We start from the raw sequence: 25,162 nt of genomic DNA on the forward strand, positions 1-25,162 counted from the left end.
TTACCCTCACTCAAAACACAAGATATTATTTCATCTGAGTTTTAACATGTTCATCTGTCACATATGCCCAATCTATAGGTAACATACTCAACATAGCATAATTCTCCCCCAGGAGAACTGTTGTGTCCTACAGCTCTCAGCCATCCCTCTTTGCCTCCTGGGTGCTGCTTGTCTCCATGCTGCATGGATTGAGAGGCAGGGTCATGCAGTAAAGCCAAAGGGATGGTGTGGTTTTGTACAGGAATGAGAGAAACACCCTTTCAAGGGATAGAGGGAAAAGCCACTATAGACTTTAAAGTAGTGGGGAAGATGGTCTTATTATTTCAACTAACATCTATCCTATTTCAGTTAGGAATTTGCCATTTAGATTTTGAATCTATTTCACTTCAACTTTCAGTGAATCTTGTTAAAATGTTTGATTTGAAGAGTCATATATACTAAAGATGTGTTCCCAAAGTACTTCCTATACAGTGACTGAGTCAACCACAACCTTCTCTTTGACAGCTGAAGCTGGAGGAAAGCTTAAATTCTGGAGCTTATAAGTGTTTTGTGATATGACACGTTCTTCATGTCTTATCCAGAGGCTCAGTTCTCTGGTTGATGGGGAAGGAACTGTGTATGAATGCATTTTCCATTCCTTACTTTCCAGAGAAGAAGGTTTGTGTCTGTTTTCTGATTCTGAAACCTTCTGAAGGCTTCTGAGAAGCAAAACACGGGGAAGAAGGGTTGCTGCATAAAGATAGAAGAGCTATAAGGGGTATTGGTGACCAGTCTTTGAGACAGTGATCTAAACATGAGACTTCTTGAGCATTTATCGGTACACAGGCTGCAGGACCTGGGAATATTCAGCCTGGAGAAGAGAAGACTGAGAGGGAATCTCATTAATAGCTACAAATATTTAAAAGGCATTTGTTGTCCTTTTGTTGTTGTCTCAAGTGACAGGACAAGGGGTAATAGCCATAACCTGGAACACAAAACATTACACTTAAAGGAAAACATAAGGAAAAACTACTTCACTGTGAGATGAGGGAGCCCTGGCCCAGGCTGCCCAGGGAGGGTGTGGAGGCTCCTTCGTGGGACATTTCCAAACCCACCTGAACACGTTCCTGTGTGACCTGATTGAGGGGAACCTGCTTTAGCAAGAGGGTTGGACTAGATGAGCTCTTGAGGTCCCTTCCAACCCCCACCATTCTGTGATCTTTTAGAAATGGGGGAGGGTGGTGGGGGAAGGGTCCTGCAAAGCTCAGTGCTGTCGTCTATATTCTACTGGTATTCACACACATGTCAAAGAGAGACCAAATCTATGGGATGTATTATGAATTCAATAGACCTGGGGTTTTTTTTCCATTGCATCCTGATGTCTTCTGGCTGTCAGTGAGTGCCTGACCTTGCTGCTCCTCTGCAGAGTTGCTCAGAAGCAGTGCTGCGTGTCCAGCGTGAGGGAGAACAGCTGCCTGGCCGGCATGATCGCTGCCAAGGAGGGTGATGCGTGCGGGCCCGAGGAGAGCGAGTCCTGTGGGGGATCATCGTATAAGGTGTGTCTCTGTCATGTTTCTAGAGGTTTTGTTCAAACAGAAGGTGTAACTCATTCCTGCCTTTAGCAGCGATTTCTTCAAACATTGCTGTGGAGCAGAGGGAGTGGTGAAGTTGCAGGAATGTGGCAGGGAAATGACACTGTGTTTGGGTTTCTTTGGCCTGGTGATGCAGCCCCGTTTAAAACCTCACAGTAATGTCAGTTTGAATTATTTCCATTTTCATTTTTAAGATTGTACTTGCTGCATTACTTCTGCTGCCTCAGTTTGGAAACAGCTGAAAAGACCATTTTAGGAGATTTTTTTAATGTATGGTGTAGAAGAAAATGGTAGGGCAAAACTTAATCAAAGATATAATGCAAAACCCATTACTGAATAGTTTGCTGGGTTACAGTGTTGAATTGCAGCCTCATTTCTCAGTTAAACAAAACAGTGGACTAGAGGAACAAGCATTTTAGATGATGATGGAAGCTTTTCCTCATACATAAAGGCAGACCATTAACAAATGGTTCAAATCACAAATCATGAGGCGCAGCCTCAGCTTATATAAATGAGATTTGCTTTACGAGAGTCAGTGGAGCCAAACCAATTTAAACCAGTTTGAAGATTCAGCATCTTCCTTGCTCACTTGTCTTGTTTTTATCAGAAGAGTGCATTTCAAAATTCATTTCACTCTGATAATAATTTACATAGCTGTATCTAAGCTTAAGTGCAGCTTCTGTTGTCTCAGCAGGAGACTGATTAGTTCTGTCTGTTCTTATACATCGGTGATTCTTGTGGATAATTGCTCACTGGAAGAGCAAAATGCACGGACACCTACTGCAGAGTTTACAGTTTAATTAGCTATGCCAATTTGTCATTTTCAGAACTGTTATTTACTTGAGTCTAGAGTCTGCCTTTAGAATAAGAAGAGGATTCATGCATTTGGGAAAAGACATTAATATTTCTGAAGTTTGACAGATGTTATTCTTTGGGTTTTCACCATGGCTCTTTTGCATGCCAGACAGAGCATAAGCCATGGAGTAAGTCTTGTCACACATGGCATTCCTCAGAAAGAAACAGAGAGGGTAAACTTAATCATTCCTGTCTGAACTGAAACAAGTTACAAAATACTCCCGTGCCATAGCTCCTCGTGTCAGTTCAACTGACACTCCTGGCACTGTCAGTGTAATGCTTTCCTTCAAGAGAAAGCATCCGAACTGGTGATATTACCGAAGGAACAGCTTTGCTCTGCTCTTTAACTCCTTTAGCTCCTTAGTTATTGGAGCAATTGCATAACAAAGAATAGAAATGAAAAAAATATTGAGAGTGTTGAGATTTTAAGAAGGACTTTTGAGTTTTATTATAGTTAAACATTCAGAGGTGACCTCACAGCAAATGCTGACAGTGTATAGCTGTGTCTCCCCTCATTGGCTCCACTGTTAGTGACTGCTCTGGCTGAGTGTCAGGAATTAAACAGCTTTGTCTGGAATGGTGGGGAAAGATAACTTTGTTGCCCAAACACTTTGTGAGACACTTACACTGCTCTGCCAAAAGCCAAGGGGTTTACTTCCAGGTAACAAATATGTATAGCTCTTCTTCAGTCATTTTAGATGTGAAGTCCTTATTTTTGCTTCAAGGTGAATGCTACAGTGCCAGGTTTTTTGATCCAAACATTCAGCTTGTGTTCAGTACAACTTAATCTGAGGCTGTTTCTAACTGTGATTTACTCTCATACTAAAAGCACATTCTTAGGGACTTTTGGATGGAAATACCAGAGTAAAAGCACATGCATAGGGACTTTTTTTTTTCCCTAGTGGATGAGAATGCCACCGTGGTAAATGCAATTATGCTAGATTTCAGCACAATTATTTTTGAGAGAAACATAGAAAGTTGTGAATCAAACAGTGGTTTCTCAAAGCATGTTTCTCGATTGCAATGTAAAAATAGTCATATTTGTTATCAAATCAGTTGTAGAACTGTGGTGAAATTCAAAACATAGCCAAGAGAACATGAAGACTTTCAAGTTTTTGCATTTTAGAAGGAACTATTTGACAAACAAGCTTTTTGCTGGAAAATGAGACAATTATATTCATCTGGAAAATATGTAAACCCAAACATGTATGACCAATTTAATACTCTCTGCAAATCACAACTATGAGTGAAAAAGCCATATCCTTCAAGGGAACTACTCCAGTATTTCACAGTACTTCACTAAAAACATTTGCTAACCTTCACTTCTTTTATTTTGCATAATGAAGCTGAAAAACTTGTGCCAGAATTTACAGACAGTAAAATTTTCAGTTCATAACGTTTTGAATTTGAGGAAGGTGAAAGCAGGAATTTTCTCTTTTCTATGCATGACCACAATCCATTATAGTTTACAGAATAGATTTCTTGGGGGTTTATTTAAATACTTCATTTGAAAAGATGGTTCAGACCATTTAGTATCAACAAACATTCGTCGTCTTCAGGACCTGTACTGTTAATTTTTCACAAACATGTGTCTGAGTGTGTAAAGGCAACTCTTTATGGCTGTGCATATTTGCAAATGTGAATAATGTCTGCTGTTTATGATGTTTGGGGATTTTTCAGCTGAGAAAGCAGGGACATAAGACATGAGCTATGGTCCTAGGTACTGGGCTGAACACGCAAGGGATACATATCACATGTGAAATGCTCAAGCAACCCCAAAGGTACAGTGTTTGAGTCTTGAAAAACATGACTCAGCAGAGAAGTTTCTGCAGATGCAGCTGTTAGCAGCTGAGTTTCCCCATCTCCCTGGTGGAGTCAGACTCTGGTTTAATGTGAATGCCTGTCTAGGATTGTAAATCATGAAACCTGCTTTTTAATTGCTGTCCTCAGGTCAGAGATCTCCCTCCTGGGAAGTGAAAGTTTAATTCAGTTTCCTTCTCTTCCGTCCTTGGGCTTTCTGTTTATGGAGCTGCTGATGCCACTGTGAACCATGATCTTCACTCTCTGTGTCTGACACCTTTCAGAGATCAAATACTTGAATGGACTGAAATCTCCACTCTTGTTTTTAGAGAGCCTGTTTCAATGCAGCTGCAGATGATAGATGAGTGCTGCTGGGCTGGCTGGCTGCACTGGCAAAAGAGCTGCAGAGGGAAAGCAACTCTGCATTTTATAACTATTCTGTCAGTGGAAGCATCTAAAGATAGATATCTATTAGGGATGTCAGGACACTTAAATCCAGACAGGCATCTTCAATTCACGTATGGCCCTGTAGCTTCCTTGCTTGATTAGGTACCACTATGCATACACAGTAGGGACTTTTTGAATTGGATACTGTTTATCTGATGCATTTTTCTGGCCTGACCATGCAGTAGATTTATATGTGCACAACACAGTTTTTATCTGCCACCTGCAGCAGAGGAAACCAGAGGACAGAAGTCATTTTGGGGTGTCCCGTTATATCAGCCTGCCAGTGAAGCTGCTGTTTAAATGCACTCAGAAAAGAAAAGGAAGGCCAATAGCTCATACTCTGTCCCTTCTCTAGCTACTTGCCTCAGTGGTATGCTGTGCAGGATAGCTAGGTAAATATAAAGGTCATAGTAGGTTTGCAGGGCAGGGATACATAGAGGGACAATTCCTTTCACATTGCTTCAAACAAGTAACTGCATTTTTGAGATCTAATGCATGGCAAGGGCTGTGTGAGAGAGCTAGAAAGAGGTGATCTGTGGCACCACCATTTCCTAGCATGCCAGGTTGCTGAAATCATCGTCACAGTGAGATTCTGTTGAGCCTGGTTGCAGTTGACCCACTTGTGCAGGATGGCAAAAACTAGCACAAGTAAAACACAAGTAAAGCTTTGATGTTTGCAACTGTCTAAACCTTAAGTACTTTTCCACACGCTCCACTGTTAAGGGAAGTGCAGCTGAGTTCCAGGTATGTGTGTGGGCTCATCCCTGAAGCAGACTGTAGTCAACCCTCGTTACTGATAGTCTCCTTCTTTTGCAGCAATGCTGTGATTGCTGTAACCTGGGCCTGCGGTTAAGGAGCGAGGGGAAAACCTGTGAGTCCAATGTTAATCTGGGCTATCCCTGCAGTCATGTGATGCTGTCTTGTTGTGAAGGAGGAGATCACTTTGTCCATCCAGAAATAAAAAGGCATCCTGAGCCTTTGCCAACAGTGACACCTGAGAAAGGTAAGTGTCCATTTAAGATGTGAAGACATTGCAGATAAGATCTCTGTCTCATACAAGATGGAGCTGGAAGAAGCAATGTTACAGGAGCAGTTTCTCTCAGATTACATATTCCTTGTTCTTAAAAAAGGATCCTTTGAAAAAGGATGTAGCTGTTTCTGGTCCTTAAAAACATACCTTCTTTAGTATGGGCTTTTGTTTTTCTTTCCCCTGCACCACATTGTACAGAGACTTGCCACTAACCCTTGGTAAGAAGCAAAGTTGAAGCTGGTCATTGTCTTTTCACAGAAGCAATCCTGAAAGATTCTGCAGAAGTTAAATTATAAGGTTTTTTTCCACAGTAGTCCCATGGATAATTATGCCAATGAAATGTCCTGGGAATGGATTTCCTAAGGTACTGCTGAAAGACACAGCAGCTTTCTCACAGGGCATTCTGTACAAGTCCCTGAACACTGCAAGTTTGTTTTCACTCTTTCAGCATATGAACATAGTGATGCTGAAGAGCTGCATCAAATCCCTGCAACTAGAGGCAGGACAAAGGGAGCATGACAAATCTGGAGCTTGGACAGCTCTGCTTCCTCCCTCAGCCCGAGGTCACGCTCCTTCCAGCATTACTCTGTAGCCACACGTCATGCATGAGTTGTGTGATAACCTCCTGCATATGCTAGAGTTCAATTTTTGCCCATTCTCATGATCTAAATGTGCTGGGTTTTTTTCTCTCCCATAACTGTAAGTGTTTATTTTGACCTAGCTGAGCCCTCACCGAGCAAGGAAGTTTGCATGTGCGTGTTTAAGAAAAGCTGACTGAGAAACTCACTGAAAAATTAATTTTAGTGTCACAGAAATTCTTGTCAAACAGGAAATGGAAAGGATGGTGCTTTTGCCAGTGTTTAAAATCAATAGGTAGGATAGCCATGGGTACCAGAATGCTTGTAATGCTACCTTCAGAAATAGACAATAAATGAATAGTGCTGTTGAAAAGACTTTTCAAACAGAGTACGTTATCATCCTGAAGTCAGAAATTCAGTGGGATTCTTCAGTGGGACAAGTTTCAGATGGAGGTTCAAATGAGTTAAAATAAGAATAGCGATGGTGTTAGTAGTCAGTGTGACAGGTGAGCTTATGACCTCCCAGGGTCACCCTGTTTCTCAGTGTAAAATGCCAGTCCTTCAGCCTTACAGAGGTGGGTTGGACTGCATGATCTTTTGAGGTCCTTTCCAACCCTTAAGATTCTGTGACCTTCAGCACAATGGTCTTGTCTTCAGGATGGGTTCATTTGCTCTTGTCCATGGAGTAACTGCTTTGGGTAGATTTGACCTCAGCTGGAGTTTGTGTGACCAAATGCTCCATACTGTACAGTCCTAATGCTCAAAAGCCTCTTAGAGAAGCACCAAGTGTTGTTCTGTTGCAGTTTCAGAGACAGAAGATCACAATGAAGCTTTGTCCATCAGTAACGAAGCTGAACTGTCAAACAGCCTGCCTGGAGATGACCTGGATGAATGTCTGCTCTATGGTGGGGAGCTCTGTCAGCATTTGTGTATCAACACCGTGGGCTCCTACAAGTGCTCGTGTTTTCCAGAATTCGTTTTGCAAGAAGATGGGACCAGCTGCTCTCCAGGTGAGCAAACGGGCAGGAAACACTATGAATGATGATGTCTTTGTGCCACCTGCATTGATCTACCAAGCTTTGCTTTAATTTCTCTGTATGTCCTGTGAGGGTTTTTATGGATGTTGATACATAGATATTTTCCATAGAGATTGGACAGGTTAATAGTGCCAAGGAAAACCACCACTGAGGAATCTTAATTATGCCTTATTGTGTGTACCAGTGTCATGAGATGAGGGTGATATTTAATATGTTCAAGACTGTTTTCTTTTTTCAGGGGAGGATTTGTAAAGGTTGTTAATGAACTAACTTTTCTTCTCTAAGTCACTCTGTAATTAACAGCGAGCTTCCCTTTACATAAACTTTCCCTGGTTCAGACAGACGGCATTGCTTCCTGAACTTTGATTTTTATCTAAAATTCATTAGCATCTTTCAGTGATTCAGAATCTAAAAATATCCAGTGTGGTGCAAGTCTTGAAGAGAAGGGCTGTTGTGTTGTAATTGTTTTGATATCTGGAGTTCTCCAATGGCAAGATTTCAAATCGGATAACCCGAGAAGTTGAAACCTTACATCAGTTACAAGTGCTTTCAGTTATTCAACAAGCAAAATAAGTGTTGTCATCCAATGACCAAACTGCTTAGACTTCAAATACTTTCTGCCCAAGCCAAACAATGAGCATTCATTATGTCATTCCTCTTAACACGCTGTTACGGTGCTCACATGAATAATGCCTTGGACAGTGTTTTTGTAGCAGCTGTCTGCTCTATTGTTTATACTAATATTCTGGGGAAGGAACCTAATCCAAAAGAGGCATAGAAAATGGTTCTTATTTTAGCACTGTGAAATTTGGCTTGGTCTCTCACCTGGAACATATGTGTGGGTTTGTTTTGCTTTGCTTCTCCCAATACTAACTCCACCAAGGTGCAGGCTTGGGTTAATCCATCTTGTATCTGGATAGTTAGTATTCTTGGCAGATCTGCAAGATCTGCAGTGCTTATGGCTGTGCCAAGAAGTGGAGAGGGATTTACAGAGCCTGGTTGAGGTTGAGAGCTGCAACAAGGTTAGGGGACTGCAAGTGAGACATCTGAGATATGTAGGAAGAGTGCAGTGAAGGATTGTGTCTGCTGTTCAGGAGTCCTGGGTCAAATGAAAGGCTAGTTGAAGGAGATGGCAGGGCAGAACACCTTGCTGGCTGCACTGCGTGTGCTCTGCCTGGCAACGTGGCACAGTGCCTTTCTCTTTCTTTTTCCTCTGTCATGTGGTCTGTACATGGAAACTCACACCAGCTACTTTTAAATCTCTTACTGTTGGTCGTTTTTACTCCTGTGACTGGATATAATGCTGTTGTGTTTGTACCTGCCCCAGTACATTTCCTGCTCTCTGCCGGACTGTGAACATTTTTGTGTTTCACTTTTGCTTTTTAAAACGTGTCATGCTTTTTCACAAGGCTGGGAAGAGGTGATGTTCTTTGTGATGGTTTTGTGAAGTGAGGAGAAAGCCTACGCTGGTGAAATTTCAAAAGCTGCTTCTCACTTCTCTGCCCTCTTCCTAGGGAAATCATTCAAGAGATGCCACAAGCAGGCGTCTTGTATTTGCCTCTGTGTCATAGCCCATTGTATCTCTGGGTTTTCATTTATTTGTTCCTTTAAATGAAACCACTCTTCCTCTATCCTTCAAACCTGTATTGCAATAACATTTCAACACATGCCTCTTGAGGAAGAATTTAGCCATATGGATTTAGGCTTCTGATTTGATGATATTGACAGACTGGATCACTCTTCTAGATGTAGCAGAGCTTTTTTTAAAAACAGACAAACAAACAGTGTTCTGACACCACTGAGAATACTGTTTGTTGAAAATCTTAGTGACAGATATCAGCTGTCATGTTTTCCACTTGGCTGTGTAAAAGTCATTCCAGAGTATCCTGTGCTTGCAGAGGTGAGTGTCTGCTTTTCGTCTACGTTGAAACAAGATGGACAGGATAAGTTTGAAGGCTTGTTTTGGGTATGGCTGTTTTTTCCTCATACACTGAAAGAGACAGCCACTGTTTTCACAATGTAGCAACATTTTAAAGGGTAAAATTAACAGTTTCTGTTTGATTCATTAGGAGATGCAATGTTTTACTCTACAGAAGTTATTTCCAGCCAAGCTCCCCAGTTTGTATCCACAACACGTGTGTCTCCATTAACATGCAGCACTCTGTCCAGCTCACCAAAATGTTTCCTCCTATGAACCACGATGGAGTGGGGAGAATGGGACCAGGTCTTTGCCATGGGGTGTCTGGTGAAGATGATGATGTTCCTGATCCATTTCCACTTCCCTTGCCTTACAGATCCTGACAGAGGCCAGGTGACAAGGCTGGAAGCAGAAGCCACCATCCCACCACCAGCCTCCCCTTCTCAACCTCTTCTCATTGTGTCCTTACAAGAAGAGCAGGATAAGTGTAAAGGTGTGTTGGGGGTGTAAATTGCAAATGCAAATGAGTGAGGAAAGTTTAAAGAGCTGCTACAAAATTCCACACAATCCTTCACCCATCTGATTTCAGTGCACATCCTTAATTTGTTACCTCTAGTGTAAGGCTGAGGAATTTTAAGGGGAAACCTGAGGAAGTAATTTGAGGCTACGCTCTCATTTCAGAGTTATTACACACCTGCTATTTAGTTTAAGGTAAGCAGTGCAGCTGTGCAGCACAACCTGAACGGTACAGGTAAGAGTGGCACAGGGTGTGTTTCTATTTACTAGTAGGGGTTGTAAGTAGTGATTAGGGCTACCTGGGCAGATTGTTTACAAACTTCATTCCCCATTGCCTGGATGACCTGGAGGTTTGTAACTTCAGCTGATCTGTGTTGTGAATGTTAATGTATTTTGCAATTTTGTTGTGGACAGATAATGGCCCCTGCAAGCACATCTGCAATATTGAGGAAGGAGATGTTGTGTGCTCATGTTTGGCTGGGTATACTATCATGGCTGATGGGATCTCTTGTGAAGGTGAGTGGCTCAGGTTCACCAGAGAGACATGGTTAAAACACTTTTTATATATAGATCTCATTGATCTCATACCCCTAAATGTTTCTTTAAGAGTTCTTTATTTTCAGTATTGTGCATTGCAAGTGGCAGTACAGTGACCATTTGGCAGAAGCTGCTTCACAGATAACTCCTGAAGCATTTCTGTCCAGTGTGTCTATTACCTAGGCACTTGAGGTGAAAGCAAGCCTGGGTTTGTACTATTTCCCTCTGACATTCCAGGCTTGTTTTTCAGCTCTCTCAATTTCTCTCCTCACTTGCCTTTCTAGGAACATGCAGCTTCTCTTCCTGAGAATGGGAGTAGGTCATGGACGTGCTCACTGTTCTGAGGAGCCTGCTCAGAGCTACAGCTCTGCTCTGGCACTTTTGTTTGTTTTGGGGTGGGTTTTTTTATGCTTTCTTTGAAAACCTGAGTTCAATGAGGCCTCATTGCTATGAAGAATGTGCTATTGTGAGCTGGTTTGTCTCTGTGTGTGCTTCACTTGACACCAAAGCTCAGGCCTGCACAATGATGAACAGTTTACTCCAAAGCTGCGTCATCATCGTCCACATGATATCAGTTTTAAGTGGACATGTTTGGGTAGTGACACAGGGTATGTTCACCCAGGAAAGATTTGAGGCTCAAAAACCCTGGCACAGGTTGCCCAGGTAGATTCTCCATCGCTGGAGGGATTCCAAAGCTGTGTGGCTGAGATGCTGAGGGACATGGGTTAGTGCTGGGCTTGGCAGTGTGAGGTTAGTGGTTGAACTTGATGAGCTTAAAGTCTTTTCCAACCAAAATGGTTCTAAGCAATGCCCTGTGACATATCTTAATTATAGATCTGTACATCTGGGAGCAGTAACAGCTAGCAGTGAAAGGCAGGGAGAAGTTTCTGATGCTCAGAATTGCTCACAAGTGATCCACATTTCCCTTAATCTCAGATCTTATTGAATAACAAATGATTTTCATGATATTCCAGATAGTCTGTGAAGAAAATGGGAATTTAATACCAGTGGATAAAATATTCACTGTACATTGCTTACTCAAGTGTGGTGGAAGCTAATTTGATTAATTAATGTCAGAATCAAAAGAGGCATTTCAAGGCAATTGTTTCCCTACAGGAGGTGAAAAAAACCCAGAAATGTCAGTGGAAGCAGAGAGTTTAAATCGTAGCAAGGGGCATTTATAATCTATATTAATGTAAGTGTTTGATGGTGGGGTTGGGGGTGCAATGGAACAGGTTTTTGGCAGTCTGTGTTGCCTCTGTGTGACTGCCTGTTTTTAAGACTGGCTCTTTCTGGAATGACAAAAGCGTAGGGGTGTGAGCAAGGTCTAGATGATCTCTGAGGGTTTATTCCAGGCTTGTTCTAAGTGTAACACTGTATATATTATAGTGTGGTGCTGATGAGGTAGCTCCAACACACTTCATTTAGACATCTCCAGCATGAAAGGAGTGTTGTTCCATTTCAGCAATTGTTCTAGTAGAATTCTGGTTTTCCCCTTTGGTTGCAACACGTTGATGTAGATTTGGATGAGTGCCTCACAGGTGCTCACTCTTGTTCCAGAGGACAATTATGTGTGAACACATTGGGATCATTCTACTGTGTCAACCACAGAGTGATCTATGCAGAGGGCTTTCTACTCCACAGGCATAGAAAATGTGTTGGTAAGATGATAGGTATAAGCCATTCACCACAGCATCATAATTCTTCATGCTCTGCAACGCATTTAAAGCGTTTGTGCTAAAATGCTCTGGCCATCTTTGCATATGACATTTCAATATGACTTAGTAAAAACACATGTGCAGCATTTGCTCAGTGACTTAACATCATGAGTTGTATGCTATTTGGCTTTTTCCCTAGCAATACATTCTCAGGATACGTAAAACTTTGCTCAAAAGTCATAAAAGTTGATAGGTGTGATGACCACAGCAGTACTGATGACTATTAATTGGACTAAGAAAACATAGCAGTTGGTCTCTCTGGACAGAGATCTCAATATTGCCAAATCCCTAGACACCAAAGAACCAAACTTCAGAACTACAGCTCAAGAAATCTACAGAAGTCCAGGTAGTAGGAAAGATCCATTCCAAAGTGATGGAATTTTAAAATTCAGACTAGTACTTTGTCGATTCTGGCATAAATTTCTTTCAGTAAAAGTCAAAGCTGCATCACAATTCTGCTGTATCATCCCTGCTACATAAGTTCATACAAGAAGCCAATCCATTTTTACAAGTGTGTTTATGAGGATTTGATTTCATTTGATTTGATTTGCTTCAAAAAGCCAAGACCTGAGCCTCTGGAGACTGCTGGTCATTAATGAAAGCAGCAGTGCCTGTGGCTGTAATGTCATGTGTGAATGCATTCACCTCCACTCCTGTCCTTCTCCTTACATTTATAACATAATTTTTCTGACCATGACAGCTTTGATTTTGTTCTTCATGGTCTCATCTTACTGATGACCATCATGTGGTGTGAGGATATGGCCTATATCACACATACACAGTCAGAGTTCAGAGCAGAAATGTGATTTTCTGTCTTCTTGGGTTTCCCTTAAATTGTAAAAGTTGAGTTTTGGAAAGCAATTGTTCTGATTTATTTTTAAAGCAGAGATATTGGTAAGCATGGCAAATGAATGGAATTATTTAGTTTAAATTAAGTGGCTGAGAGAACACTGCTGGAAGGAAGGATGCCTTTACAGACTGTGAGATGGAAGATGGTGTTTATAGCTGGCCACAGGCTGCGTGGTGTGTTTTGTGGCCCTCACAGTGCTTGCTGTGTGGACCACACTTCTGACTATAACATCTGCGAGGGAGCAGCTGAAGGAACTGCCTCACCTTGCTTTCTGCTTCAAAATGTTGCCATTTAATCCTCTGATGTTCTCCCTGGACTATGCAGTTGGGATACCTCTGTCCTTTTCTGCATCTCCCAGGAGCATTTTGAAACTGAATTAATGCACGTTTGTCAGCAGCTTTGGCAGAAGATACTATAAAAGATGCAAAGTGCTTCCTTTCATTCACGTTCTTCCTCTCCTGTCCTCTACACTATGACATTCTAACAGAGTTTTATTGTGACTGATGTAAGGTAAACCTCAAGCCTGGTAATAAAATGAAAGATACAACTCTCATTTGTAAAGCTGGAAGATCATCTTCTCCCTCACTGAATAATAACCCTCTGCATTTCTGTAATGTAAGGCAGGTTGTTACAGGTATCCTTGTAAATAATCTAGAAAACCCTGTAGTTTCTCCTTCTTTTTGGATAGCTACACCCTGTGTACTCCCTTACTCATATATAGCTCTGCTCTGTGTGGCGCCTGGGGGACATTTGCCATATTTAACATTTTTCCTTCTTCTCTAGTCAAAGGGGAAAACCACAAGCATACCATGGTTTCTGCTTTGTTCAGCTGCCTCATTGCAGCCACATTTGCCTAAGGTATCCTTTTCCAGCTTCCCTGCTTTTGTGCTCCATCTTGAGCTGTCTCAAACACAGGGAAGCCTTGGTGATTTGTTTGCCAATCGTCGTTTTAATGATGTTACTCTTTGCATATTTTAGGGATGGGAGGAACAATCTTTGCACAGCAACAAAACAACTGATAACCTTTTATCTGTTGAATTTCCTTTAGTCAGACTGTGGGAGATTATAATTCCAGGTGCATTCAAGAGCAGATATCCAGAATTCTTGAAAGCCAACCATGCACAATGAAGAGTCACCAGCTGTTCAAATAGCTTGCACACACTAGCTTTATGTAACTTTGGGAACAGATATTAAAATGTCTTTAGGCTTGAAAGCTCCATGTTCTCCAGAGATAAGAGCCAGGCTGAATGTTTTTAATGTGGATTGCTTTTCCTGATGACTTTCAGGCAAAGTCATTACCACCACCCACATGCACACTGATGGGAGACTGCTTTGCTACTTTCTTTGCTACTCCCATCTCAATTTTCCCTCCTGACAGAGTGAGCAATAAGTGGTCATTTTATTGCTGAACCATGGGGACTGTTTGTGAGCACAGGATGGCTGGTTGCGAAATAAGGACGAGTCTAAATAAAACAGATGCGTTCCATAAAACAAATTAGGATGAAGAAATATGAAGAGGGAAAAAAAACCCCCAAGATCTGCATTCCTGTATTTTGTATTTTTATAAAACATCCATAAAAAACTTTTAATGTCAAAGTATTGAAAACAGAACACCAGGTTGATATTCCTTTGCAAAAGTGGCACGTGCAACAGATACGCTCAGAGACCATGAATATGTTGCTGTTTTCAACAACAGTTCCAGGGGAAAAGAAAGGGATGTTATGCAATAGCATTTCACTCTGACTTTTACTGACATCCAGTGAGGAATGTTCTTGCCACACCCATAGACCTAGTAGATTTCTCAAAAATTAACAATATGACTTGGTTTCAATACATCTCTGGATTGTTTTCCTTCTTATTCCTGGTTTGCTATAAATACAAGATGTAAGTGCTTGTAGAGGATCTCAGATGGCCCAGTGTTGGAGATTAACTTCATTTCCAACTGCAAACACAGCTCAGCTTTTTCCAAGGGCTGGGTCCTGCCCTTGGGCCACAACAACCCCAAGCAGGGCTACAGGCTTGGGGAGGAGTGGCTGGAAAGCTGCCAGGCACAGAGGGACCTGGAGTGTTGGCTGACAGAGGCTGAAGGTGAGCCAGCAGTGTGCCCAGGTGGCTGAGAAGGCCAAGGGCATCCTGGCCTGGATCAGGAACAGTGTTGTGAGCAGGAGCAGGGAGGGGATCATTCCCCTGGACTCAGCTTTGGTGAGGCTGCACCTCCAACACTGTGTCCAGGTCTGAGCTCCTTTCTACAAGAAGGACATGGAGGTGCTGGAGAGGATCCAGAGCTGGGCTACCAAGCTAGCAAAGGATTTGGAGCATGTCTCAGATGAGAAAAGCCTGAGGGATCTGGGGCTGTTGAGCCTGGAGAAAAGAAGGCTCAGGGGAGACCTTCTCACTCTCTACAACTACCTGAAAGGAAGCTGTAGCGAGGTAGGGTCGATCTGTTCTCGCCAGTAACAAGCAATAGAACAAGAGGAAACAGTCTCAAGTTGCACCAGGGGAGGTTCAGGCTGGGTCTGAGGAGGAATTTCTTTGCTGACACAGTTATCAGGCGTTGGAAGGGGCTGCCCAGGGAGGTGCTGGAGTCACTGTCCCTGGAGGGGTTTCAGAGACAAGTGGATCTGAGGGAAATGGTCTGGTGGTTGATATGACTGGGACAAAGTCTACACTTGATGAGCTTAAAGGACTACCTCAGGCATGTGTGTGCTGCCTCAGTACAAACTGAAGCCACCTTCCCAAAGATGCCTTTTCCCACCCTCACACTTGTGCTAAGAGATGCTGTTTTGTGATTGACATTGATAGTGAGAGCAACAACATGGAATCGTGGGGACTTGTGAGAGAGATGCTGCACGTCTTCTGCAGACCTCATTTTGTGGCATGACTGGAGTTTGTTTAGAAAAATGAACAGAAAAGGGCATATCTACTTAATAAAATGAAAAGTGAACTTTTGGGACTGGTAACTGGCCTGATATCAGAGATGGAGATTGATCCCCTAGCACTGGATAGAACAGAGCAGAGCCTTGCTGATAGTTGAAGCCTTGCATCTCAGCCCAGGTCACAGTCTTTAGAGGTTGTCAGCGTATCATTTTTGCACAAAACTTTCACTGAAAGCAGAAGTTCTGTGTGTAATCTTCCAGTTTCCATGATCTTGATTTCCTCAAGTGCATTCTACTTGCACTTCTTCTTTTTACCTGTTTACACCTGCTAATCAGGTAGAATCCTTCCTACCTTATTTTGATAGTGTTTCAGCCAAATGTGCCTTCCCCCCAGGGGCTTTTTTGGCCTCATACTGAACTGACTTGAGTTTGTGTGATGCTGTGTAAAAGTCTTGCACTGGTTTGGTGCTGTTAAGTGGCTATCTGTAGCCATTTTTCTCTGAAAGTAAAGAGAGTAAACAAACTCAAATTTCTTGAGTCACAGAATCTTAAGGATTGGAAGGTACCTTGAAAAATCATCCAGTGCAACCCCCTGCCAGAGCAGGACCGCCTAGAGTAGGGCACGCAGGAACTCACCCAGCTGGGTTTGAATGTCTCCAGAGAAGGAGCCTCCACAGCCCATCTGGGCAGCCCCTGCCAGTGCTCCCTCACCTCAACAGTGAGGAAGTTTTGCCTTATGTTTCTTTGGAACCATTTCTGTTCCAGATTTACCCATTACCTGTCATTGGCCATCACTGAGAACAGCCTGGCTCCATCCTCTTGACACCCACCCTTTATGTACTTGTGAACTTAAAGAGCTAAGTCTGTTTTGGTGGGAATGAGTCTGCCACAGCAGCTCACATTCTTCTCCCAGCATGGGAAAGGTTTTTCTCAGTTGGATTACTTTGTTGATTTGTTTGTTTGTTGTTTTCCCAAGACCATTTATGAGAATATTGCTGCTTACATTTCAAACTGATGTGTATGGAAACTGAGAGACTGTAGAAGCATTAGGAGGAGGAGATAACCCTGAAAAGCTTTGGGGTAGGCAATTACCTGCCAGTCAGTGGAAGCACACTAACATGGAGTGGGACAGGCAGGAAGATATCCAGCTGATGTTAGTGACCTTGCCATGGATTAATTGTCTCTCTTTGGAAAGCAAATGCACAGCATGTGCTATTCAGCAATGGCAAACAGAAAGAAAACACCAATAAATGAAAAGTGAGGTGGCACCTGGCTAATGTAGCAGCCTTGCAAAACTCAGTGCAGTTACCTGACTTGGTCTCCATCCGTTTGCTAGTAAACAAGCTGACACATTTTCTGCAACAAAAGGCTTTGAAAATGACTTTTTCTGTTTTCATGCTCCACGAGGGGAAGTATTATATCTGATGTTGTACTTCTCTGCAAATGAGGTTCTACTGCCAAAAGGAAAATCTGATTTAAACAGTGCTTGCTTTATTGTTTGGTATGAAAACAGCTTCATTTACAGAGAGCATGGGTGATTGGTAGTGGTTATTGTCACGTTTGGCTTTTATTAGCTCCAAAGGTACTGCTTAGCTTTGTATAGAACTGTGAATGTGGCAGAATTTATGGAGAATGGCAAGAAAGTTTCTCCTGTCTCTACCCCTTTTCGTTGCTTGTAGGAATTTGCTCATCGTATTAATGCTCATTTTCACTTTTAGAATAAGCAAAACCTGCATTTGAGGTGATTTCATCCAAGCCTATCAAAATGTACCATTTTAAAAGCGTGTCATATTCCTTTCCAGAGCATGGCTTACATTCCACAGTCTGATATTTAAGTGATTTTCTTGAAAGAACTTTTCCTTCCCACCTACTGAAATCAAATCTCTTTAAAGATTTAAATACCAATTTGCAAACTTGATTGAGCCTTCAGGATTCCACTCTCCGTTTTTGCTTGTGTATCCAGTTTTAATGACATGTTCCTCAGGGAGTCAGTGTGTTACCTGACTGCACCTGCAGCCAGGCAGGCACTTTCAGTACCAGTCTCTCCTAGGAGACAGGTTCCTGTCTCCCTTGCATAATGCAGCAGGAGTGATACTTAGCCTGGACTATGAAAACCTGGTAATGAACAACAGGCATTAAGCACTTTCCATTCAGTTATCCAGCATTATCAATCCTCTGCCCACCCTACATTTAATCAGTCCTGTCCACCCCTTGTCCTCAATGCCTGCACCATCCACTGCATGTTTGGGAAGAGGGGAGGAGAAGGAAATCCCCTGTGATTTGTGTCTTGAGTTACTCTGCATTAACAAAAGATCCCAGAGTAAAACATCTTTCATCAGAACACTGTAGCAAAGTCTATGTTGACTTTAAGAAGCCTATACTTCTTTGACTCCTTCCCAAAGAGCAGGAAGGGGTGGATGACTTGATGCATGCGTGGCACTGAATTGTTTGACTGTTTCTTGTAGACATTAACGAATGCGTAACAGATTCCCACACCTGTCAGCGGAGGGAGCACTGCGTCAACACGGTCGGGTCATTCCAGTGTTTGCAGGAACTGAGCTGTCAGCCAGGTTATGAACTGAAGGATGGAGAATGTGTTGGTAAGACAAGTGTTTTTCAGATGATAATTGCAGAGCATCTTACTGCTGTTGGTCTGTGGTATCAGGATGGTAACTAAAAAAGGCTGATGGCCATGGAAATATTTGGCTTCATAAAGCCCCTTCTGTACATTCAGTTATTTGAAAGTATGTCCCAATATAACTATCATTAACTATAATTAATTAACTATAATTAATTTGGAAAATTAAACCTTATGAATTAGGATTTGCCTGTTTTAGGGGTTAGAAGGAGGCCTCACTGATGAAGGAATTGCTATTACAGTCCTCTGCCTAGCTGTCCTTTCTTCTGAAGGAGCTGACACTGTTGAACACCAAATCACAGCCTGAATGGATCATGGGGCTGACTCAGTCTGGTCCTTCCTGTGTTTAGGAGGTCTGTCTGCACTTGTTTACATTTGGAATGATCATGGCGTTAAGAAGTTATTCTTCATCTTCCCCTTCTTGGCCTGTATCGAAGTCTAATGGAGAAGCCAACCTCAGTAGTCATAGCATAGCAAAAGTTACCCTGTAGCACAGGAGTATACAAGAGACACATGCCCTGCCTTCCAGGGCAAAAGTCAGTCTTATTTACTCCTAATTTTTTTACACAAAGAATTTCCTGACAGCTGGAGAAAGAGTGCCTAAGGAAAGAACTTAGCTCTTGACATATGAAGTTACAAATTAGAAGCAATCCAAAACCTGGCTTTATGTACAGCTGTCATATGTAAACCTTGGTTTGCTTGGAAGAGATTGTTTGTGAATGTCTGATTCTGTTGCCTGACTTTGTAGCATTTCTAACATTAACTGCTAACCTAAATTGCTTTCTAGTCTTAAAGTTGGATCCTAACAGACTACAAAGTTTACCAGCTGTTTTAAAGTAGCCTTTCAAATAATGAATTATTAAGACTAAAATTTCCTAACTACTCTGTGTACAGTTGCCTACAGATAAGTATTGAGTTTGCAGGGGTTTATGAAATACTCAATTCCACATTTTTCTTTGTCTTAGTCTATAAATACGATAGGAAGACTTGTTAATATAGTACCATGTGGAAGGTTGATGATGTTCCCTTGTGACAACATTTAGCTGAGGAGTCAGGATGGCGAGAGAAGTGCCAGCAGTTCTCCCCTTATCTACCTGCAGGAGCAGGGGCTTCTCATTTGTGGAGTTTCCTCCATATGTCTTTTTCTTCTAGTACAAATGTTCACCATAGGGAATGTTCTCAGGTACCAGTGTATGGTAAAGAAGCATTTGAAAATATTCACAGGACCTGAGTTTCAGATGTTTTTAAGTTGAAGTCTGTTCCTAGAGAGGGTTTCTTCAACTGGAAACTGGAAGTAATCCCATTCTCCCAGCTGAGCCTTGCAGTTCCTCAACACAGATCCATCGAGTCTAAATGGATAAATTTGAAACCTGCAGGAGGTGTTTTCAATATGCCTAGAAGGCAAGCATTAAAATTGGTGAAGGTAACCTGGGAAACAGTTTAACAAGGTATTGAAAAGCGAGAACGCTGTGCTGAGCTCTGCCAGGACAGTATGAAAAAGAAACGCTGCTTTTCTTGCTACTATTGTCACTTTTCATTCAGATATTTTAAAAATAGTTTTTAGTGTTGGATGTTTGTTCTGTGTAGGTAAGAACATACATATCTATATATACACACACAGTGAAATGCCAGCCTTGTTCAGATGAGATGCCCTGTTAGTATCAAATTCTGTGGCCGTAGGTTTCTACCTAGAAATCCTAAGGAATAAAAGACCATTTTGCTCTTGGAAGAGTATGGTATGCATTTGATTGTGTGTGCCTTATTCCTAGTTTCAATTCAGGTCTTTGGGATTTCAAAACTGCAGATATTTGAGTATTTGTGCTTTACAAGAGATGCTCTGAACAAGGCATGAAGTAGATGTCCAAGAGCAAACACACCTAAACCTCAGATTTCCCAGAGGCAGTGTTGGGTGTCTGGTTTAAATAGTGCTTCCTAAACTCCTTTCTGAGAAAATTAAGTCATGAAAACTACTGAATATTGCCACTGGATTAGTCACAATTTGGTGTCCTGATCTGATCAACAGATATTGATGAATGTGAGAGAGGAAGTCATAGCTGTAAAGTGAACTTTGTGTGTCAGAATACGGAGGGATCGTTCTACTGTGAGTCAAAGCAACGCTGCATGGATGGATTTTTACAAGACCCAGAAGGAAACTGTGTTGGTAAGTGTCTGTAATATGTGCAGCAGCACTGGCCAACTCCCATTCCTTTTAACCTGTCCAAGGGATGTATATTGACTACATGTAGTTTGCCTAGTTTGAATTTAAACATTGCTGTCCCTTTAGAGGTGTGCATGCTTGCAAGTTGAATTTGAAAGTGTTATCACAGCAGACCTTCATCAGCCTTATCTTTGCAGCACAATAAATTGAAATGAAGGAGGAGAAGTGACAGCTGGAAGAAAACAGACCAGAAAGGTTTAATAGCTTCTCTCACTATTCTAATTTATTTTCTTCACCAGATATTAACGAATGCACATCTCTCCCTGAGCCGTGTAAACCAGGATTCAACTGCATCAATACCGTTGGGTCTTACACCTGCCAAAGGAACATGCTGACGTGCAGCAGAGGTTACCACTCCAACGAGGAGGGAACCCGATGCGTCGGTAAGGACAGACCCCAGGGGCTGGGCAGGTGCTCTCTCAGAGGAAAAAGTACACTTCAGTTCTAAAAAGAGACTTTGAGTTACCTCCAGATTCCTAAATGTGTTTGAGGAATGGGAATTTGCTGTGTGCTTTTGCTGTGTAAGCAGCTCAGTGGATGCTCAGAGTGCTGCAGGGATGCCTGCACATGGTTCCTCTCCTACCCAGGGGTCGTTGGGTTTGGATGTATATGGGATTTGCCAGCTTCCATTCTGGAAACAATGGGATTTAAATTACTCTTTTAACTCATGCTGTCAGTCAAAACCATGCTCTATGCTGTCCTTTACAGTATCTTACTGTAAGTGACATGATCTGAAGCCGCAGCAACTGAGATGCTGAAGATGCAGCTAATGAGAAACACTGAGTGTGTGGGCTCAGGAGAGCAGCACTGAGTGGATGCTCTTTGTAGCACCATGAATGGTGTTCCCCATTTCCATCCAGTGGTGTGTGTGTCAGGATAAGTTCATACTTTGTGAAAAGAATGTTGACATATTCATGTAGGCTGGCATGCAGCTTGACACTGATTTGTATTTTTTCCAGGGTGTTTATGGAGTTACTGACTCAGAGTAGCAGATCTCATCTCTTATTGGCATTTGTTCTGTAAATGAGCAATTAGGCACAAAGGAATTGAAAGCTTGGTCCTTGGTGCCCAAGGCTAGGCTGGCTGTGGATTATTTAATTCCCTGTGATATGTATTACACAAAGGAGGAAATTATAAAATGACAGAAGGGCAAAAAGGAAAAGAAATGACAAATCAGCATTTTGCTTAATGACTTCTACTTATGTTCCCTTTCAATAAAACAAAAGATGAAAAATAAACAAGATACGCTTTGTGATGCTACAGGTGGGTGGAAGCCACGCTGGCAGCTGTTTATTTGCTCATGACTAGCAACTCCTAGTGAAAACTTGTGGTATAGATAAACCTCATCTCCACATCAGATTCTGCATTCTCCTTTTTGCTCTTCATTATGCTCTATCTCCCTTGAGGATTTGACACCCAGGACTGTCCAGACCATGCTTGGCCAGTGAGAACATGGAGGAGATCTGGAAGTAGCAGAAGATGAGGATAGTTTATGTGTGTGAAGAAACTGAGAAAGCTTCCTAATACAGCTCTAGGGGGTTGTGGTTCATAAATTCAAGGTGAAGTAGTGCAATATCATTTGCTGTCCTGTAATATAGCAGCCTGAAATATTTCAGTTGTTACAAAAGGAAGGTCCAAAAGTCCCATCTCTTTCGGTTGCCATAAAGACACAGTTCTTCAGCTGGTTTAGATCGGCCCTGTTTCAGCAAAATCAACTGGGCTAGGTATGTTTGCACCACCTGAAGAGTGGTGACATTGAAATTGTGTTTAGGATTACCACTATGCCAAGGGCTCCACAGGTCAGCACTGAGCAGCCCTGCCTGGAGTGCTAACAGCCTTCGTTTGCAAGCCCTGCTCATGGCTATGACGCCCTTAGCCCTGCTAAGGGAAAAATGATGTTGCTGAATCTCAAGCTTTCTTTCTCCAATTGTTCCTAAAAGAAGATGATTGTGTGTAAATATGTGACAGAGGAGGAAATTGCTATTATTCATACAGCATTTATATCATCAAAGCATGATGAGATAACACAATGCATTGTAATTGCCAATGGTACTTTGCCTCTACATGATTGATGGTGCTTTTAAGGAACAGGAATAAGGAAACTTCTCTAGTTTGACTTTGGGTAAACAAATGTTGAATGTTAATTGGTGATTTCTCTGTCTTTGCTGTGTACACTCTGTCTTTATCTTTTGGTGTGGTTTTGGTATGGCTTTCTTTATGTAGGCAGAGAGCATGGAGAAGAAAACAGAAAACATATGGTCCAAATTTCCCCTCTCTGATAAAGACTAGTTTCTTTAAGGCATTACAATAGCTAATTACATTACTGATTCATATTTATTCACAGTATGAAATGGATTGTCTACACGTGTTTCTCCAGCAGAGCTACACTTGTGTGGTCATCATCTCAGTTTAGAGGATTCATCTGTCTTTGAAATGTTCACATTTTCTGATCTAGTGAACGAGTTATTAAAAACTGTCTCAAATAAATACTGCAAATAAAACTGCTGCTCTACAAATTTCTGCCTGCTTTAGATACATCCTTGTTTTGATGCTACCTCTGTTCTTAAAAGAAGATGAGGCAGAGTTTCAGCAGAAATCTATTAACTCATGAGGAATTTCTTGCTTGATGAGTGGCATTCCCTGCCATCCCTAACCCCAGTGCCAGCAGGGGCTGTGCAGGTGGGAATCTGTGTTGAAATATTGAACAAAGCAGTTCTTGGTGCCTCTCAGCAGGGCTGAGAGAATCTCCACTTTTCCAAATTTAAGCTTCTGCGATAAGTAACTTGCTCTCACTTCCCAATCATTTTCTCACCAAGTGGCTACTTTCTGGGCTACTCGTCAGGGCTGTTGTTTGATGGACAACTGCTCAGGAGCCCTTTGAGATGCCCAAAATGGTGAGCTCAGAAACTGCACTCCAGAGAACCCCCAGCCTTAGGCTGCCATCCCAATTAATATTACATGAAGTGGGATCTGGGTTGTAAAGGTAGTTGAAGATGTGAATAATAGGAAGGAAACAGGACCTGTTGGCTTGGGGAATGGCAGAACTCCGAACACATGAAGAAATACAAGTTTCTGAGGGTTAATGAGGCTTTTTGATGAGTCTTGTTGCAGATGTTAACAGGGATTTGTTAGACACTGATGAGCTATTTAGGCACGTTGCAAGTCTTGTAAATCAGCGTGTATTGAAAACTCTCATCTTCATCTGAGGATTTTTAAACTGAGCTTGGGAGTGAAGCATGTGAGTGGAGAAACAACTAATTTCCTGGTACTGGGTTTTGGATGAGAGGCCATGAGGAATATAAAAATGTGAGCTGGTCGAGACAGAAAAAACAGTATCAACATTGAGAAAGAGCAAAAGGTAGACAGCAGAAGCAAGATTGAAAGGGCAACTGGAGATGAAAATAGCAATGACTTTAATTGAAGGGATGAGCAGAATTTCTGGCTGGGTCTTGTTTTGGTTTAAATGGCTTGCCGTGACTCACGGAATGGCAGAACATCAGAATAGGGTGTTTAAATGTCATGGTTTGATCAGGATCAAAACGTGTTTGTGTTGAAAGGTAGAATATACTGGGAAAGCTCCATTGCAGTTACAGTCACCATTTTTGCTTTTAAGACAACGTCCTGCTTTTCAAAAGTTTAACTTGAAGTTGTGTGAAGCTGACTCAGAAGAGCAGTGAGGAAAGCTGATGTTCTTCGGTCTGTCCAGGGGACAATCCCAGCAGTTTCCATTCCTGTTATTTAGCTTGTTTCTTTTTCTTTTCCCCTTTGTAAAATTGGCTTCCAGTAAACTCTGTCTAAACCAATTGCTCTCTGTGTTTCTGCAGACGTGGATGAGTGTCAGACCGGGCTGCACCGCTGCGGCGAAGGGCAGGTTTGTCACAACCTTCCCGGGGCCTATCGCTGCGACTGTAAGATGGGATATCAGTACGATGCCTTCAGCAGGAGTTGCATCGGTATGTAAGGTGCAGGATGAGATGAAATGACTGACTGATTGAGCCTTGGAGCTCAAAGCAGTGTTTAGCAGCACCGTAGTGTGCAGTTAGTAGCTCTGCAGTGCAGTGCTTCAGGAGATAACAGAGTTGTCCCCAAAGCAGCCATCCTGAGGCTGTTTAGGGCTCTGCCACTCCATGCCCTTGGTTTGGTTGAGCTGCAGACCACTGTTAAAGTCATTTACAAAGTCCTTTCTCACAGGTTACTGCTGTAAAAGTTTATTTTCCTGTAGATTTCACAGGTTCCTTTGTAAGAGACTGTGAAGCAGCATTTTGTATTTCATCACCACAGGTGCGCCAATCAGAGCACAAAGAGCACAAAGCCTGAGGCCGCAGCATCTCATGCTCTGCAAATCAATCTCTGACCCTTTCTAAAATCTCCTCCCACATCTTGTTGAGTGCTTTTGGTTCTGAGCTGATTGTGTATTTGTTTGTTATGCTGGCAGATATAAATGAGTGCTGGAATTACCCTGGGCGCCTGTGTCAGCACACGTGTGAGAACACCCCTGGGTCCTACCACTGCACTTGCTCTTCTGGTTTCCGCCTCTCTTATGATGGGAAGCACTGTGAAGGTACTAGACTTT

At 42.2% G+C, this 25,162-nt stretch overlaps 1 protein-coding gene across 7 annotated transcripts in view; it reads left to right on the forward strand.

Moving 5' to 3' along the window:
- Positions 1–25,162, forward strand: part of FBLN2 (fibulin 2) — a 129,914-nt gene that overhangs the window by 94,043 nt on the left and 10,709 nt on the right. For all 7 annotated transcript variants that reach the window (XM_062008458.1, XM_062008457.1, XM_062008453.1 and 4 more), the window contains 10 exons: positions 1,406–1,535; positions 5,490–5,676; positions 7,085–7,291; positions 9,613–9,729; positions 10,167–10,268; positions 18,199–18,333; positions 20,395–20,532; positions 20,829–20,972; positions 24,414–24,542; positions 25,025–25,150. In XM_062008458.1, coding sequence (XP_061864442.1) covers positions 1,406–1,535; positions 5,490–5,676; positions 7,085–7,291; positions 9,613–9,729; positions 10,167–10,268; positions 18,199–18,333; positions 20,395–20,532; positions 20,829–20,972; positions 24,414–24,542; positions 25,025–25,150 — 1,415 coding nt within the window. The remainder of the gene's footprint in view (positions 1–1,405; positions 1,536–5,489; positions 5,677–7,084; positions 7,292–9,612; positions 9,730–10,166; positions 10,269–18,198; positions 18,334–20,394; positions 20,533–20,828; positions 20,973–24,413; positions 24,543–25,024; positions 25,151–25,162) is intronic.

This window comes from Colius striatus, chromosome 15 (assembly GCF_028858725.1).
Source record: "Colius striatus isolate bColStr4 chromosome 15, bColStr4.1.hap1, whole genome shotgun sequence".
Classification (NCBI taxonomy): domain Eukaryota; kingdom Metazoa; phylum Chordata; class Aves; order Coliiformes; family Coliidae; genus Colius; species Colius striatus.